The following is a 17,670-nucleotide window of genomic DNA, read 5'->3' on the forward strand; positions in this document are numbered from 1 at the left end:
CGGCTTTCCAATGCTTGGGTATCTATTTGGCAATGGCCAATTCCTCTCTTTCGAAGAGCTAAAGGAGCAATATGAGCTCCACCAGGGGCAGTTCCTGAAGCATGGTGCTCCGTACTCGTCTGAGGGAGAAGTGGCAGGTTGGAAAACTCAGAACCATCCACTAACACCCTAGTGAATAGCCTGCATACTCTAAGAGATGGAAGATGGTTGATGACCTGGCTTCGGGGCAGATTTACTATTTTTACTAGCGCACTGCAGCAGCGGCAAATGCTGCGCTGCGCTACATGAAAAGGAGCGAGGCGGAGAGTGCCCTATTTACTAAAATAAGGCACTCTCCTCCCCTCACCCTTGCGCCAGGGCTGAAATCAGCTGCTGTGCGCTACAGAGACTTCTTTGTGCCATGGTGCATGGGGGTTCTCCGTGAGTCTAGCATATGTTCTGTACTCGAAGGAAGCCTTCCAGTACAAAATACTATGCACAGACTCACTTTAATCACTTCCCCACTTTGTATGTGTGCTGTAAAGTGCAGCACACAGGCAAAGTCGGAAAAGGGAGGAGAAATGAAAGCATTTCTCCTTCTTTGCGCCTACTTGAAAAGGGCGCAGTTTTCTCACGCTTAAACCAAATCTACTTTATTTAGTAAATTGGGTTTAGTGTGAGAAACCTTGGGTGGTTGTATGGGAACGCCCATGCAGCACCCTTAGTACAGCCCCATGGCACAAAGTAATGCAAAGCATCGCTATGCGTCGCTTCACATTACTTTTCTGTTATTTCCAGGTCTAAACAAGTTTTTAGCGCTGGAAAGTAAATTGGAAAAAAAAGATTTTGCGCCGATTTGTGTCACTTTTGTCAAGCAAACATGGCGTGAAATCTTAGTAAATCTTCCCCTTTTAGTGTATTTGCACAGCTCCCCCTGCAAACACTCTGTGACACACGGGAAACTGAATTTGGTCGGGCACAGAATGACAAGGAGTGGCAGAGAGCATTGACACATTCACATAAGATGTCTCACGATGCCAGGCTGCAATTAATTCAAATGTATATACTACTTAGAGAATATCTCTCACCGCAGCAAATCTACCCCATATTCCCGACAGACCGCCAGATGCCAGGCTCCAGCGACTCACCTCTTGCCTTAACCAGGGGCCGCTCATTCCTTGACACTTGGAGGTGAGCAGACTAGGCATATACAGACACCAGAAAAAATATAAAAAGGCAGCTCAATCTGCTGACCTACCCCTCGTCCTAGCGAAACGTGCCATGACAATCAATCAATCAATCAATCCCGAAATTTATAGAGCGCGCTACTCACCTGAGCGGGTCTCAAGGCGCTGGGGGGGGAGGGCTCGAAGAGCTAGGTCTTAAGGTGCTTCCTGAAGGAGAGGTGGTCCTGGGTCAGACGTAGGTGGGTGGGGAGGGAGTTCCACGTCTTGGCGGCCAGGTAGGAGAAGGATCTTCCTCCGGTGGTGGTTCTTCGAATCCGTGGGACGGTGGCGAGGGCGAGGCTGGCGGAGCGGAGCTGGCGGGATGGCGAGTAGAATGTAAGGCGGTTGTTGAGGTATTCGGGGCCACTGTCGTGGAGAGCTTTGTGTGCATGGGTGAGGAGCCTGAACGTGATCCTCTTGCTGACGGTGAGCCAGTGCAGGTCTCTCAGGTGGGCGGAGATGTGGGAGTGACGGGGGATGTCCAGGATGAGTCGTGCAGATGCGTTCTGTATGCGCTGGAGTCTTTTCTGTAGTTTGGCTGTGGTTCCAGCGTAGAGAGCGTTCCCGTAGTCCAGCCGGCTGGTGACGAGGGCCTGGGTGACCGCCTTTCTGGTTTCGGTGAGGAGCCACCGGAAGATCTTTCAGAGCATGCGAAGGGTGTTGAAGCATGAGGATGAGACTGCGTTGACTTGCTTGGTCATCGTGAGGGAGGAGTCAAGGATGAAGCCCAGGTTGCGTGCGTGGTCCGTGGGCTTGGGTGCGGAGCCCAGGGCAGGGGGCCACCAGGAGTCGTCCCAGGCGGAGGGGTTTGGTCCGAGGATCAGGACCTCCGTCTTTTCTGAGTTCAGTTTCAGACGGCTGAGCTTCATCCATTCTGCGACGTCTTTCATTCCTTCCTGGAGGCTGGTTTTGGCGGTGGCGGTGTCTTTGGTGAGGGAGAGGATTAGCTGGGTGTCGTCAGCGTAGGAGATGATGTTGAGGTTGTGGTTGCGAGCGATGGCTGCGAGAGGGCTCATGTAGACATTGAAGAGGGTGGGGCTGAGCGAGGAGCCTTGGGGTACGCCGCAGATGATCTTGGTGGCCGCGGCGCGGAAGGGCGGGAGACGGACTCTCTGGGTTCTGTCGGAGAGGAAGGAGGTGATCCATTCCAGGGCCTTTCCTTGGATCCCGGCGTGGTGGAGGCAGGTTGTTAGGGTGCGGTGGCAGACTGTATCGAATGTGGCCGATAGGTCGAGGAGGATGAGGGCGGCAGTTTCCCCGTTGTCGAGCAGGGTCCTGATGTCATCGGTGGCTGCGATGAGGGCGGTCTCGGTGCTGTGGTTCGCTCGGAAACCGGACTGCGATGGGTCGAGGGAGTTGTTCATATCGAGGAAGGCGGTCAGTTGCTTGTTGACGGTCTTCTCGATGATTTTGCGGGGAACGGGAGGAGCGAGATGGGCCGGAAGTTCTAGAGGTCTGTGGGGTCTGCGGTGGGTTTCTTCAGGAGGGCGCTGATCTCTGCGTGCTTCCAGCTCTCCGGGAAGGTGGCGGATGCGAAAGAGTTGTTGATGATGTTCCGGAGTTGGGGTGCGATGATTGAGTCGGCTTTGTTGAATATGTGATGGGGGCAGGGGTCGGCTGGGGAGCCAGAGTGGATGGTGTTCATCACGTGGGTGGTGTCTTCAGTGCTGACGGGGGTCCAGGCGCAGAGGGTGGTGGTGGGGGGCGTTGTTGCGGTGGTGGGGTACGTGGGCTGGGTGCCGAAGCTGTCGTGTATATCGACGATCTTGCGGTGGAAGAACGTGGCGAGTGAGTTGCAGAGGTCTTGCGAAGGCGTGATGTCGTTGCTGCTGGCGCTGGGGTTGGAGAGCTCTTTAATGATGTTGAAGAGTTCCTTGTTGTTGTGGGTGTTGTTGTCCAGTCGTTCCCTGAACGATGTCCTTTTGGTTGCGCGGATCAGCTGGTGGTGTTTTCGGGTGGCGTTCTTGAGGGCAGTCAGGTTATCTGCCGTCTGTTCGTGGCGCCAGGCTTTCTCGAGGGTACGGCAGGATTTCTTTGAGTCTTTGAGGTCGTCGGTGAACCATGGGGCTTTCCTGCTGCCAGGTTTGCTTCGAGGGTTCTTCAGTGGTGCCAGGTCGTCGGCGCAGTTGGTGATCCACTGTGCGAGGTTGCGGGCTGCGTCGTTGGTGTCTGAAGTATAGGAAGGGGGGTTTTGGCTGAGGGAAGTGGTAAGCTGGTCGGTGGTGATCTTGCTCCAGCATCTTCGGGGAGCCTGTTGCGCGTGGTGGTGAGTCGTGGTCCTTCTGTAGTTGAAATGGACGCAGCTGTGGTCGGTCCAGTGTAGTCCGGTAGAGTGGCTGTAGGTGACGAGATTGCTGGAGGAGAAGAAGGGGTCAAGCGTGTGGCCGGCGTAGTGGGTGGGGGTGTCTACCAGTTGCTTGAGTCCGAGGTTGGCGAGGTTGTCTAGCAGGGTGGTGGAGTTGTTGTCATTGTTGTTCTCCAGGTGGAAGTTCAGGTCCCCTAGGAGGATGTAGTCTGAGGAGGTGAGGGCATGCGGGCTGATGAAGTCTGCGATGGCTTCGCTGAATTGTGTGCGTGGCCCCGAGGGTCTGTATATAAGGGTACCTCGGAGGGTGGTCTTGGGGTCGATGTGTATCTGAAAGTGAAGGTGTTCGGCGGCGGTGAGGGTGTCCTCGGATTTGGTCGTGATGCGGATGGTGTTCTTGTAGACGATGGCGATGCCTCCTCCGGTTTGGTTGATGCGGTCCCTCCGGGTGATCTTGTAGCCGTCCGGGATGGCTGTGGCGATGTCGGGGGCCGAGGAGGCGTTCATCCAGGTTTCCGTGAGGAAGGTGACGTCTAGCGCTGTTGTGTTGAGGAGGTCCCAGAGTTCGACGGCGTGCTTGTGGACGGAGCGGGTGTTGAGCAGGATGCACTTGAGGTGTTTGTTGTTGGCGCCTGGTCTGGGGGGCGCGGTGCAGGTTCGGAGGCAGGTGAATTTGCAGGCTTGGCAGGTGAAGGGTCCGTGGGTGCGTTTCGGGGTGGCTTGATGACAGGCGGGTATTTGGCCGGTGTTGAGTGCGTGGAGGGCAGTGGTGTCGTATCTCAGGCGGGGCTTCTGGTTCCTGTGGGGGCCAGGGGTTCTGGTGCTGGGCGCGGTCCAGGCACGGACGGGCGCAGACGGGCTTGCCTTTGGAGCGCCTTCGGCGCGCCAGCGGCGCGCGCGTCTGCTGCATGGCCACTTCGCGGCCTCCATAAGAAGGGGAGGACCGTGAGGCGGCAGAGGGGGGGCGACCTACCTGAACTCAGGGTCAAGGGTCGCTCCCTTCACCGCTTCGCGTCTCCATAAGAAGGGCAGTGGGAGGGAGGAGCAGCTGGGAGGCAGGAGCGGGGTGGCGAATGGGCTCGCAGGGGGGCAGGGACACAGCGGCGGGAGAATGCGAGGGAGGGGAGCGGGAGGGGGGATACAGAAGGTAAAAAACGGGGGGCAGTGGTACAATGAAGGGCAACAGCAAGTGGAGGAACAAAGGCACAAATACAGTAGAAAGAGGCACAATATTACGGTGATACAGCAAAAAACAAAAAAAGAGACGCACAATACAGTACAAGTGTACCGGTGGCACGAGGGCAGGAAGCGGCAGAAGCAGGCAGCGGGGTAGGCACAGACAGCGTCACAGGAGGACCGTGAGGCGGCAGAGGGGAGGCGACCTACCTGAACTCAGGGTCAAGGGTCGCTCAATGCAATGGAAAAGTGCATTCCCCCTAGTAGTGGGACATGGAGAGCGGCAGTAGCAAGCTAGGCAGAAGCCAAGGTGATGGCACTGGGCCTACGTCACCGCCATATTGCCCCACTATGGAACTAGTTTCTGTTGTGCTTTTAGGCACCAAACATGAGACCCCCCTCTGTTCCATCTCCGTGAGCCCACCCTCTGTTACACCTACCCTGAAGGACCCTTGTAACGAATAAAACTCACAGACTTCATTTTTTTGCCCCCTATCCAGCAGAACACAACACCTCTACATAATTAAGCCCCCCTTGTTTCTTTGCATACTTCCATGGGGCTGGATCCATCATTCCCCCAAGACTTCTACTCATCACTTCACTCCCCACACTTGTCTCAGTCATTTTAGTGCTATTAAATCGCCACGGTTCAACTACGCTTTGGGACCTATTGTTGCCCTATATTTGATGTCTGTACTTGCTCTAGTCTTGTGTTTTATGGACAGACTTTTGTCCCTAAAGTCTGATTACTTACATACAGTATTGGGTGATAACTTGTACTATGTAACCTATGTAACCTACGCTCACCACTTCTACCGGCGAATGATATCCTCAGCATGTGTCTCATGTTTTTGTAGTTGTATATAACAATTGATCAAACATGTTTACAAAAACAAAAATTGTCATTTGAGAGGGACGATGTGTACGAGTGGCTTGAATAAGAGTAAAATGGGGGCAGTAGATGGTTTCGGGTGAAGATGAAGTGATCGAAAAAGGTGGATTGAATTACAGGTTTCATGGTGGACTGAGAGATTTCTAACAAAGAACATTCGCAAATAAAGTGAGAAAAGTCGTTCAGTGGACTACATTACTGGTTGAAAACGGTTAGACACCACAAGCACTGTTGCTGATTTTTCGCTGAGGAGGGAGGTTAGGAAAAGACATTTTGCAAAACGTGAGTCCAATTTAGGCAATTATTTAGAGTACTTCACATAAATTGGGCGCAAAAACGACTTTATGAGAGTTTGCTCCCTGATTTACATTTTTCTGAAAATAACTTGCAGAAACGATATTTGCTCTCACTGACAATTGTTTCCGTGCCAGCTGATCCACAGAGAGCTCTGACCAAAGGACTTCACAGGGAGGTAGCTTTTTGTCCTTTCTATCCACTCCTCCCATTTCTCCCAGAGGATGATTGAATAAATCATGCATAAAAATGTAATTTGGCAATTGCAAGGACTAGTAAATTGTGTAATCTATTTGTCATGATTTTCAGCTCCCAATGAATAAATACACTGCATCTGCAGTAAGAAGAGTACCTATCTCCTCAGAACCGAAATCCATCACTTCCAGAAGCATTTTGTTTTGCAATCTGGCGTATCAGTCTTAGGCCCTGATCATGAGTGGGTGAGAGGGAAGCTGCAGTTTATAGCACTGATACCATCGGACTCCCTGGGGTTCAGAATTGATCAGGCTTGATAACAAGCATTTACAATGCAATGGTCTCGGCATTGGTAAAGTTAGAGCTATTGGCATTGCTCATGACATTATTTTTGTTTATGTTTTTGTTTTTAAAACATTTAAAGGAACGGCATTGTCATGAGCAATGCCAATAGCTCTAACTTTAACAATGCCGAGACCGTTGCATTGTAAATGCTTGTCTGATTATCTAGCAGATGCCCAAGTAGTTAAATTCAGTGGGGTACACCCAATAGTCACGAATATCCATGTCTCCCATGAAGATTTAGCTTTACATAAATAGTATGGGTCGGGATGGACAGGATAGCAGTGGTTTCAAGGGCCTTATAGAACATTTGCAACCCGCAATCCCTAAGGGCAAGTGTTCATCCAGAAACTAAAACATGTTTTCTTAAAGTCTGTCCAAAACGCAAAAAACAAGTGTAGCCACTGATATTAAGTCACAGGATCCTTCACCCAACACAATGGTTGCCCTGACACCTACGTGGAAATGGTTTCCAAAAGTACACAGCAAAAGAATTGCTCTGCATAAACTGTTTGATTTTAGAGAATATCACAACTTCACTGAATAAACGAAACCCACTTAAAAGGATTTACAAATAAACCTGTTCATCAGCTCAGCTGGCAAAAGTCGGTAACACGTACTAAAACGGGATACAGATGTCAATATGAAATAAAACCAAAAGGACACGTTTGTAAACAAAACAACTTTATTGGTTATCCGGCTTATACGATGTAATTAAGGCCTTGGCATCAACTTAAACTAGATAATTAATAGCATTCTGGCAGGATGAATGACTTGAGACGGCAGGCTCCGCCATTTCCTACAAATTGTAAAGTACTGACACTTCCGTGTTAAGAGAAGTTCAAGGCTGTGTCCCAGGACAGGCAACTGATCACAAACATTAAAGACGAATGTTTAAATACGCCAACGATGAAGTTAATGTTTGGCTTGTTGACACATTTGCACTTTCCTAGCAGGGCTGTGGTCAGTTCGCCTGCGAGTCTGAGAACTCTCACCGCCTGAGAAGGAACCGGAGAACCCTTACAGCAGAGAAACAGTACGACGGCAGCAGACAATATATGAAACTACAACAGAGTTTGTTTTGTCCCCATAACCGAAAGAAGGGACGAAACGGAGACGTTTCATCTCCCACGTCACATTATCTCGCACACAAAAAACAGTTTGGACACTTTGGACTGGGCGGTCCATAAGTGGTCAGCGGATACCGAACAGTGGGCTTATCTATTTTTTTTGACACTTTGTTATTTTAGCAGGAACAAGTCTTGAGTAATTAACGGGGAGGGATCAGGTGTCACCGATTTGAGAGGCCACGGAGGCAGTATCGAGCCCCACCTGAGATCCATGAAAGATTGCAAACATAAACCACCGTCGCCATAAGATAGCAATCCACGGGCAACATCGGATCCACTTACAAGGAGCCCACATTTTTATTAAATATCATTGCCATCATTGGAAGTAGTGACAGTAGAATCGGGGGTACCCGCAAAACCTAAATTGAGGGGGAAACGTTCGGAGCTCAACTCAACAAAGAGGAGGCGACGAACTGCTCCGCAAATCGGCCAACTCAAACGCAGGTGATAAACAAACCATGCTCACCTTCCAACACCAGATCACTTTGCACCACCATCTAAACAATGGCATCCGCCTTTTAAGTAGGGGGAGGGGTAAAGCGGACGTAGTTGTCACGTGAGGTCGCCCCTACCCTTCCACGCGCAGTATACTTTACTCAGGCGGAGCCTCTCTCCAGGCAACCGTCATAGATAACAGAAAACGCCAAAAACAAAAAAAGGACTACACAATCATTAGCAAGAATACAACGGACCCGCAAAACCTAAATTGAGGGGGAAACGTTCGGAGCTCAACTCAACAAAGAGGAGGCGACGAACTGCTCCGCAAATCGGCCAACTCAAACACAGGTGATAAACAAACCATGCTCACCTTCCAACACCAGATCACTTCGCACCACCATCTAAACAATGGCGTCCGCCTTTTATGTAGGGGGAGGGGTAAAGCGGACGTAGTTGTCACGTGAGGTCGCCCCTACCCTTCCACGCGCAGTATACTTTACTCAGGCGGAGCCTCTCTCCGGGCAACCGTCATAGATAACAGAAAACGCAAAAAACAAAAAAAGGACTACACAATCATTAGCAAGAATACAACGGAAGCACATTTCTCACTTACTACTCGACTTGGAGTGAAGAAGTGTGAGTTTAGCACGGATATCCAAGTGGACGGGGATGACACACCACCGCCTTTCTCCGAGGCACAGCAGAAAATGCCTCGGAGAAAGGGAGTGTCCTTTTCGGATTGGGGGGCGTGTTTTGCTGTTGTCTCCTCCCTGAGACTTCTCGCAAAAAACACGCCCCCCGATCCGAAAAGGACGGGGCTTCAACGGAGTGACTGGACCTCTTCTCCAGTGGCTGGCCAGCATTTAAGAGGCCAGCCAATGGAGAACAGGAGAGAAGAGGGGCGGGTGCAAGCCCCTCTTCTCAAAGTCACTCCAACTCATTAAATCTCGGAGCGAGACTGCGCAAGCGCAGCCTTTCGCAGCCGAGACCTAAAAAGCACCTATTCCAAGATTTCGGGGGCAGGGGCGTTTTAAGGCTGGGGAAAAGTGGACATTCGCTCAGGGCCCCAGCCTTCAAAGAGTCTCCTAGGAAAGTAAAACTGTTTGCTGTCTTACTTCTGTTTTCTATTTCAACCTTTAACACATAATTCGATATTGATTGGCCTCATGGGCTTGCAAGCGCAGAAAATTTGCAATAAATTTAAAATATCTCCCCTCAAGGCCCCCCAAAATACTTAAGATGATAAAGTTTGGCGAATAAAATGCAGATTATGTTATTTACGATTTCAAAATCAACATCTCACAGTAACCACTGTGGGGCTTATTTATGAGCCCCTTGCACCGCCGGTGCGTCTCTTTTTGTGACGCACCAGCGGCGTAAAATATGCACCACACTGCGACATATTTACAAAGTGAAGCATCTAAGCAGATGCATCATTTTGTAAACCCCTGCACCACATTATACCTGCGTCAGGTATAATATATACAGAGTGGCCGTTCCCCCACAAAAAAAGGCTTGTAGAAGTGTTGCAGTGAAATCTATGAGCTTTCACTGCGACACTTCTAGGATGCCACTGCGTCAACTCCTTACGCCTGCCTCAAAGCTGGTATAAGACTGGCGTAGGCCCTTTCACATGGGGATTGCCAAATGTGAAAGGACTCATTGCTGGAGTTTCAGACACACCGCAGCAATGTGCTACTTTTGCGCCAACTTGATATTCGGACTTCGGCGCAAACAACGGATACTCAGGTCCACTAAAAGTCAGGGATTAAGAGTCATTATGCACAAAGAGAAGCTATTAGAGGGAACTGAGATCTGCAGCAATAAACCCACCTCACATCTTTCACTAGGAACAAACAGAATCAAAATAAAGGAGGAGGGAGCATCTACCTGCAGTTACGACAGCGAACAATAGTTTTTGTGTTGAAACATAGGTAAACAGGGTGCCTCAGAGGAGTTTACTCAACGAGAAATAGTTTAATTCGTCACCTTCTTCCTTTTCTTCACCCACTCCAAACTTTTCCTTCTTCCACTAGCCCTCTCACACCACATGTACACATTTTTACAGTAGGATTGTGCAAAGAAAAAATAATATAACTATTTTTCTACACCCCAAGTCTACAAATAGTACTTGCAAGTATCACCAAGAGTTCCTCTTGGAGCTTCATAACTAGTAAAGGGCAGCCTATCACAAAAAAAAAAGATTTTAATCTCCAAAGCTGAATGGCAATATGGGTGGCTTTAAATTTAGTTTTTGACCCAATAGTCATTAAAGTCATGTATTTTTTAGGAGTTTGCTTCCATCGTTTCTACTGAAGCTCCTCATTGAAAGCGCTTTGATGTCATGTGATGTCGATCAGGGTTTCATCCTACCACCCACACTTTTCAATTTAAATCTTGAGCAGTTGAGTGAAATATTCGATGGAGACCTGTCTCTGTTTAGGAGTATGGTGACGACACACAACTTTACTTGAAACTTCTTCAGTCAGTGACATTCTCCTTCTTCACTTTTGCTTGACCAGGATTTAATGATAGATGTTAAACTGCCTGATGCAGTGGTTCTTAACCTGTGGTCTAAGGACCCATGGGGATTTACAAGGTCTACACAGGGAGTTAACGACTGATGAAGGGCAACAAAATTTTGCTCTTTCGTGTGTAGGGATGCATTATAATCATGGTTAGTCCGCATCTGCATATAATCTTTGTTGTGTTAAAAATTAACATAATGGAGTGTGAAGAAATAATGTTTATCGGAGTGTTAGAAATGTCTTCATGTAATCAAAGTATTAACATAGTAAATGCATGTATTGAGTTGAATTATATATGTGCGAAGTGCATTTATGACTAATGAAATTTCATATAAAGTCTCATATAATGTGTGTATTAACAGTTCATATATTCATCCATATTATGGGCAGGGTTTGCTCTTATGTTAGCTGAATTAGGTAGGCCTGACTTTCGTTTCTCCCTGTTTGCTGTAAAAGAAACTATTAATTAGAGTTATGTGTTCATGTAAAAGTTTCTTTCACGTCTCTGTTGCAGGTGCAAGAATCCATCCTCGTTAGTTAGAATAACATCTTTGTTTTAGGAGATAGACAGACTTAGGGAGGAGAGGATGCCTTTGAACAAGAGGAGCTGATAATGAAGGAGGATGTCTTCCATGTCTGGAAGCCCTGGGAACCAAGGTCATCGAGCAAGAGCCTGGACGTACTATTGCTTCATGGAAAATTACCTACAAGAAGGTGTTCAACTGGATAAAATAGTCATGTGATGTACTTGTGGGTGTGATTTTTGACTTTTGTAATAAGGCTAGGGACAGAGCCCGGGGGATTTCTGCCTGACTAAAAGAGGGAATCTTAAAATGAGCTCTGAAGCTTTACGCTTTATGATCCAATTAAACATGAGTGTCCTTCTTAGGAAGTCTTCACATGCTGACACCTTTCTCGGGCTTGCCTGGGAAATGCTAAGTAGGGATGCCACAACAGGGGTAGTGTAGGGAAAGATAATGCCTTTGTCTATTATTCATTAATGAAGAAGACCCTAGATGTGGTTTCCATAATCATTTGTGTCTTAATTTTGGAATTGGCAATTATGTGCATGTTGCACAGACTAAATATTGTTTGTAGGTTTGGCTTTGTATTATTGCCCTTTTATCTTTACACTCTCATTTTGAGGTGTTTGTATGTCCAACTGTTTCTGGCTTTATAATAAGATAATAATAATTTGGATTAGTTGTCTGTGTTCCTTTGGAGGTCATGGGCAAAATTAAAGTGTAATTGGTTATGGATTATTTCTCCCCCCCCCACACTTATATAGCAGGCAAAAAAAGGACATCGCCAAAAAGGGGGAGAGGGGGGAATTCCCGAGTAAATCTAGAGAAAAGGAACCCGGTTCCATCACAACTATTTTACAAATTTAAATAATATTAAAATTAATACATTAAAATGAATAAAGTATATACAAATAGAGAGGCAAAACTGAAAATGTGAAAGCTTAAAGAAACAAAACTGAAAATGTGAAAGCTTTTTCTATACCTGATTGTGAATTAAATATTTGAACATTTGTATGGCGTATATTTGTTTTTGTAGCTTTGAGTATTGATATGAGTTTCAAATCAAAGAAATTGCTAAGGCTTGAGCTCCCCAGCTGCCAATAATGACTCAGTAGGGGTTCCCAGATTCCAAAAAGGATTCAGTGGAAGTCCATAAAAGTCAAAAAGTTAAGAACAGCTGGCCAGAAAGCTACATCCAGAACTAACAGTATTTCTATTCATCACACCAAGACATTAAAAATGGATCCTTTGCCATATAACCTATAATGTAATGTTTTATTGGCAATCTGATACTGTGTTTTATGCATGTTCTGATGTAGCATAAGTCAATGTTATTTTGTAATGGGCACTCATTCCTTTATGAGATAGCAATGTTCCTTTTGGTCATGATGGACACTGCCGCGTCCATCTGATTGTTCAATTTTCACTTTCCATGATAAACACAGGCAAGAAGCGGCTTATCGTCCTTGCCCATATTGCAAATGCAGAAAGTGAACAAGCTGGGGTAGGTTCCACATTGCCTGCTCAGATACAACGTATCTAGGTAATGAAATGAAAAGAAAATAAGATTTCTAAAGCGCTCTACTACTTCAAGGTATCTAGGCTCTAGGTTATTGTTTGTATGGCGTCCGAAACTGATGCAGGCCACGTAGTTCTGGTTTGATATTAATTATTCTCTTTGGGCTGGCTATTGAGTCTGTACCAGCATGCATGTGAAGGTCAGATTTGTTCCGATGCCTTCCTCTTCTTCTTTCCCAGTACTTCTATGACTGGACTCCGTTCTCATTTTGAACCTACTGGATGCGATTTGTCCTTCTTTGGGTCGAAAACACATAGGCCTGTATTTTGGATTGAGATTTTGAACAAAATTCTATGTTGGATGCTCTGTTAATTGTATTGTCTGTCCTCATGATGACCATATCACTTTAATTTGGTCGAAACGCCGTCCACACTTAGCTTTGGCACCTATTCAAGAGGATGCATTAATTGCCTCTTCTGATTCTGTGTTTTGTCCGATCAGTGTTTCTTGTGAATTTATTTGCCTCTGCCACTGTTAATTGACTTTTGAAAAATATTTTTTGGGGTAACTGTGTGAGCACTATTATCTGAAGATTGTATTGTCTTTTTATATTATAGTCTTAGTAAAAGTAGTTTATATTGTTTACTTGTACACGGGTATCAGCGTTTTCTTTTCTCAACTTTTCATAATTTGTTTTTTGTGATATAGTCCTTTACTTTTCGTGCATTTCATTCTTTAATTGGATTACTTTTTATATTCGTGATTTTATGTTTTTTATAATTATGTGCTTGAACCTTTGTTAGTAGCACCTGTCCAAAAGCAGATTCAGAGGGAAGATATAGGCAAGGATGCACTTCGGTCCTAGAAGGGCAAAGTCCAAAGCCATGACTATTCTCCTGAGGCCAGCCAATGGGGACCTCAAAGAAACATGGGAAGGTGCCCTAGCTGACCTCAGCCATTGTTATTGAGGTCTGCATTGTATAATGGAACCGTTTTAGGAAGGTTTACAACCAGAGCCTGCCACAACAGCACTAACTTACTAAATTGAATGTATGTCAATTGTACTGAGCACTCTTCCTGAAGCTACTGAAGGAGAGCATTTTCCTGGGTTTGTACGAATGAGGTTGGCAAGCCAAGGTCTCAGTGGAGTGACTTGGTGATATGTGAATTGCAGACATAAGAATAGGAAGTGGTGCCAGTAATGGCACTGGTCACCTTAATGGCTAAGATCTGTTCTAGATGAAAAAAGATTATTATTTATCATGGTAACCTGACTACCTGCGATGGATAAGAACCTTTATGGCCTGCAGGAAGGAATTGGAATCATAGAGTGAAATTCCACATTTGTTGATTGTATTCAGGACAATATGGAAGCTGGGAAGGACAAGCTAAGGCGAAAAAGCACTGATCAACCAGACATCCCAGTAACTGGTATACATGGAAAAGCTTATACAGCAAGGTTGCCTGCCACTTCTGCTAGGATGTTGGTAAAACTCATAGGGACATGTTAACGTTCATCGTACTGTGTGACAATATGGGGTACTGGTACAATGACCAATACGGTAATGCTTTTTTGTCAACTGTTCTTATTTAGGTTTTTAATATACAATCAGCAAAAACTGCAAGATGTAAACATTCTGTTGTAGCACAAATCAGCATATACGAGTACATTGTACAGTGTTGTTTATCGAACATTCATGTGGGTGTATCCATCAGACGTTATGGTAATGTTGACCAGCAATGATAAAATTAATCAATTTCCTTTGGGACTCCAGTTAGCTATATGGATGTGGACTATATGACCTGCAGAACCACTAAATGTAGCAGGATCCTCTTTTCCATTTGCTCCTTGTCTGAAATGGCACAGGAAAGCTGAAAGGCATCCTGAATAATTAAAGATGGTTCAGTTGGATTCAGGCACTTCCATCCACTCTTTTTATACCACCTTATGTGTGGATAGCAATCTCTGGGGGAAAAAGCATCACCTTTATCATTCTAAACTTTACCAGTTGAAGAACTGCATGAAACTGAAAGAATCTAGGATTGATTTTGGGCATCTTGTCTTTATGATTACCTTGCAGTAGCAAAAGTAGAGATCCTCACCTCAAATTCTTTTTTGCAAGTTCAGGTCCGAAGCACCTATTTCTGCAAGGCTACATTAATTTATGGCAGGAAAGAGGACAGCTTGCCAGGAAACTGTACTAAATATCCCTGATTTACAAGTTGGCAGTATCTAACAATAATGAGGGATATAGGATTTAAAAAGCTATCCGCTAGCCTACAACAGAGGGGTGAAAAACTCAACTACAAGAGGCTCAGTTTTTAGGATGATGTCAAGCAGATGTCCTAGGACCTCTGCCCTCACACCCGCTACTCTTACCTGGGTAGTAAGTCCATCTTTGCCTGTTTTTCGGTAGACTCTCTTGAACTCTGTGGTACAGGAAAACTCATTGACCTTGCCTGGGCACCTAAGCTATAGATACAAAAGTAATTCATTAGTACAAAATCAGTGTTAAGTAATTTTAAGATGTGATTTTAATATCCATTCAATGAATCAAGAAACTACCATGAAAATAAAATTGCCCCCAGCTCTGTTGCTGCATTACATGGTGTCCCAGAAGAACAAGTTACTTACCTTCGGTAACGCTTTTTCTGGTGGATACAGTATCTGCCTGTGGATTCCTCACCTTGTGAATATCCCCTGCGCCAGCAACATTCGGAAACTTTTGTAGCAGTCCACGCCGATGAGGTCGAAGACGACGTCACAGAGGCACGGCTCCGCTCGCGAATCCGCTGACGTCACCGGCTCCATAAGAAGACCTTGTTGGCGTGATGACGTCAGTTCCGCCCTTTTTTTCCGTGCCTTCGAGGCACACGGTCGGACTGACAGCAATATATACACAGTATACACAGTACATAATACACAATGCAACACACACAGTGTGAAGAAAAAGTAGAAAGGCAAAAGAAATAACACAATGCCTTTGACAGTAACAAAACACACTTTGAAATACTATCAATAGAATTGTAGGTATAGAAGGATGGACATCGGGGAGGCGGGTGAGTCAGTGAGGAATCCACAGGCAGATACTGTATCCACCAGAAAAAGCGTTTCCGAAGGTAAGTAACTTGTTCTTCTAATGGATACATCTGCCAGTGGATTCCTCACCTTGTGAATAGATTCCCACAGCAGTCCCCACTCCCAGAGGAGGGTGTCCATCCCTCTATACCAGAAAGTCCTGAAGGACAGAACGAGCAAAGTGTCCGTCCCTCCTCACCTCGGTGTCTAACCAATAATGTTTTGCGAAGGTGTGGAGGGAGGCCCAAGTTGCCGCCCTACAAATGTCCTCCACAGGAACACCCCTAGACAAAGCAGAAGTGGAAGACTTAGCTCTAGTGGAATGGGCCCGTAAACCCTCTGGAGGCTCCTTACCAGCCAAAGAGTAGCATATCTTGATGCACAAGACAATCCATCTGGAAAGGGTGCGCTTGTGCACCGCTCGACCCTTCCTGCAGCCAACAAAGCCCACGAATAGCTGGTCATCAACTCGAAAGTCTTTTGTCCTGTCAAGGTAGAAGCTCACCGCCCTCTTAGGGTCCAAGCGGTGAAGTCTCTCCTCCTCCTTGGAAGGGTGAGGGGGAGGATAGAAGGTAGGAAGGGTAATAGACTGCCCCAGATGGAAGGGAGTTACCACCTTAGGCAAAAATGCCGCCCTGGTCCTGAGTACCATTCTTTCAGCATGAATGGTCAAAAACGGGGGTTTAGAACTAAGAGCTTGAAGCTCACTTACCCTCCTTGCCGAGGTGATTGCAATGAGAAAAAACGTCTTAAAAGACAACAATCTCAAGGGACACTTGTGTAAGGGCTCGAAGGGAGAACCCATAAGGTAAGTTAAGACAAGGTTTAAGTCCCATTGAGGTACAATAAAGGGAGTAGGAGGGAACCTGTTTGTGAGGCCCTTGAGAAATCGTAGAACAATAGGTGATTTGAATAATGACGGCTGATCCGGCAAGCAAAGGAAAGCAGACAAAGCCGATAAGTATCCCTTTACAGTGGCCACAGCAAAGCCTTGCTGAGCAAGAGAAAGGGCAAAGTGCAGAATGTCAGATAAACGAGCCTTCAAAGGATCAATTGACTTCTCTCCACACCAGAGCACAAATTTAGACCACCTATCGGAATAGATAGATTTGGTGGAATGACATCTGGCAGACAAAATTACATCTACCACATCAGATGGGAGAGAAAAAGAATTCAGGTTGCCCCGTTCAATCTCCAGGCATGATGGTGTAAGCTCTGGAGGTGGGGGTGTAGAACCTGCCCCTCCGATTGCGAGAGGAGGTCTGCCCTCAGAGGGAGACGGAGCGGAGGGCACGAGGAGAGGTGGAGAAGATCTGCGTACCACACCCTTCTTGGCCAATCCGGGGCGATCAATATGACTTGGGCCCGGTCTTGGCGAATCTTCCCCAGAACCCGAGGAATCAAGGGTATGGGGGAAACGCGTAAAGGAGTTGAGAGCCCCAACCCAACTGAAACGCGTCCCCCAACGCTCCCTGCATTGGATACTGGAGACTGCAGAATGACGGGCAGTGAGCGTTCTCGTGAGTGGCAAACAGGTCCACCCGAGGAGTCCCCCACATCCGAAAGACGTGACGAACAACCTCCGGATGGAGCCTCCACTCATGGTCGGCGGAGAACTGCCGACTGAGACTGTCCGCACGTACGTTCAGCACCCCGGCCAGATGATTTGCCATCAGCCAAATCTGATGGACCTGAGCCCAGGACCATAGACGCAGGGCCTCTCTGCAGAGACAAAGAGACCCTACTCCTCCCTGTTTGTTGACATACCACATTGCGGTAGTGTTGTCCGTCAGGACTTGAACCGACCGACCGCGAAGGGAAGGGAGGAAGGCCTTGAGTGCCAAATGAATCGCCCGCAATTCCAGAAGGTTGATGTGAAGCAACCTTTCCTCTGGAGACCAAAGACCTTTGATCTCCAGATCCCCCAGATGAGCACCCCACCCTAAAGTGGATGCATCCGTAATCACTGTGGCCACCGTTGGAGGTAGATGGAAGGGCTTTCCTTGAGACAGATTGCCCTCCACGCTCCACCAAGACAGATCT

The 17,670-nt window shown here is 46.9% G+C and overlaps 1 protein-coding gene across 1 annotated transcript in view; it reads right to left on the minus strand.

Annotated features, from left to right (window-relative positions):
- SPTBN5 (spectrin beta, non-erythrocytic 5) overlaps positions 1 to 17,670 on the minus strand; it is a 1,776,766-nt gene that overhangs the window by 30,306 nt on the left and 1,728,790 nt on the right. The window contains exon 70 of the mRNA XM_085627084.1: positions 14,929 to 15,021. Within this exon, the coding sequence (XP_085483210.1) occupies positions 14,929 to 15,021 (93 nt within the window). The remainder of the gene's footprint in view (positions 1 to 14,928; positions 15,022 to 17,670) is intronic.

This window comes from Triturus cristatus, chromosome 9, assembly GCF_964204655.1.
Source record: "Triturus cristatus chromosome 9, aTriCri1.1, whole genome shotgun sequence".
Taxonomy (NCBI): Eukaryota; Metazoa; Chordata; class Amphibia; order Caudata; family Salamandridae; genus Triturus; species Triturus cristatus.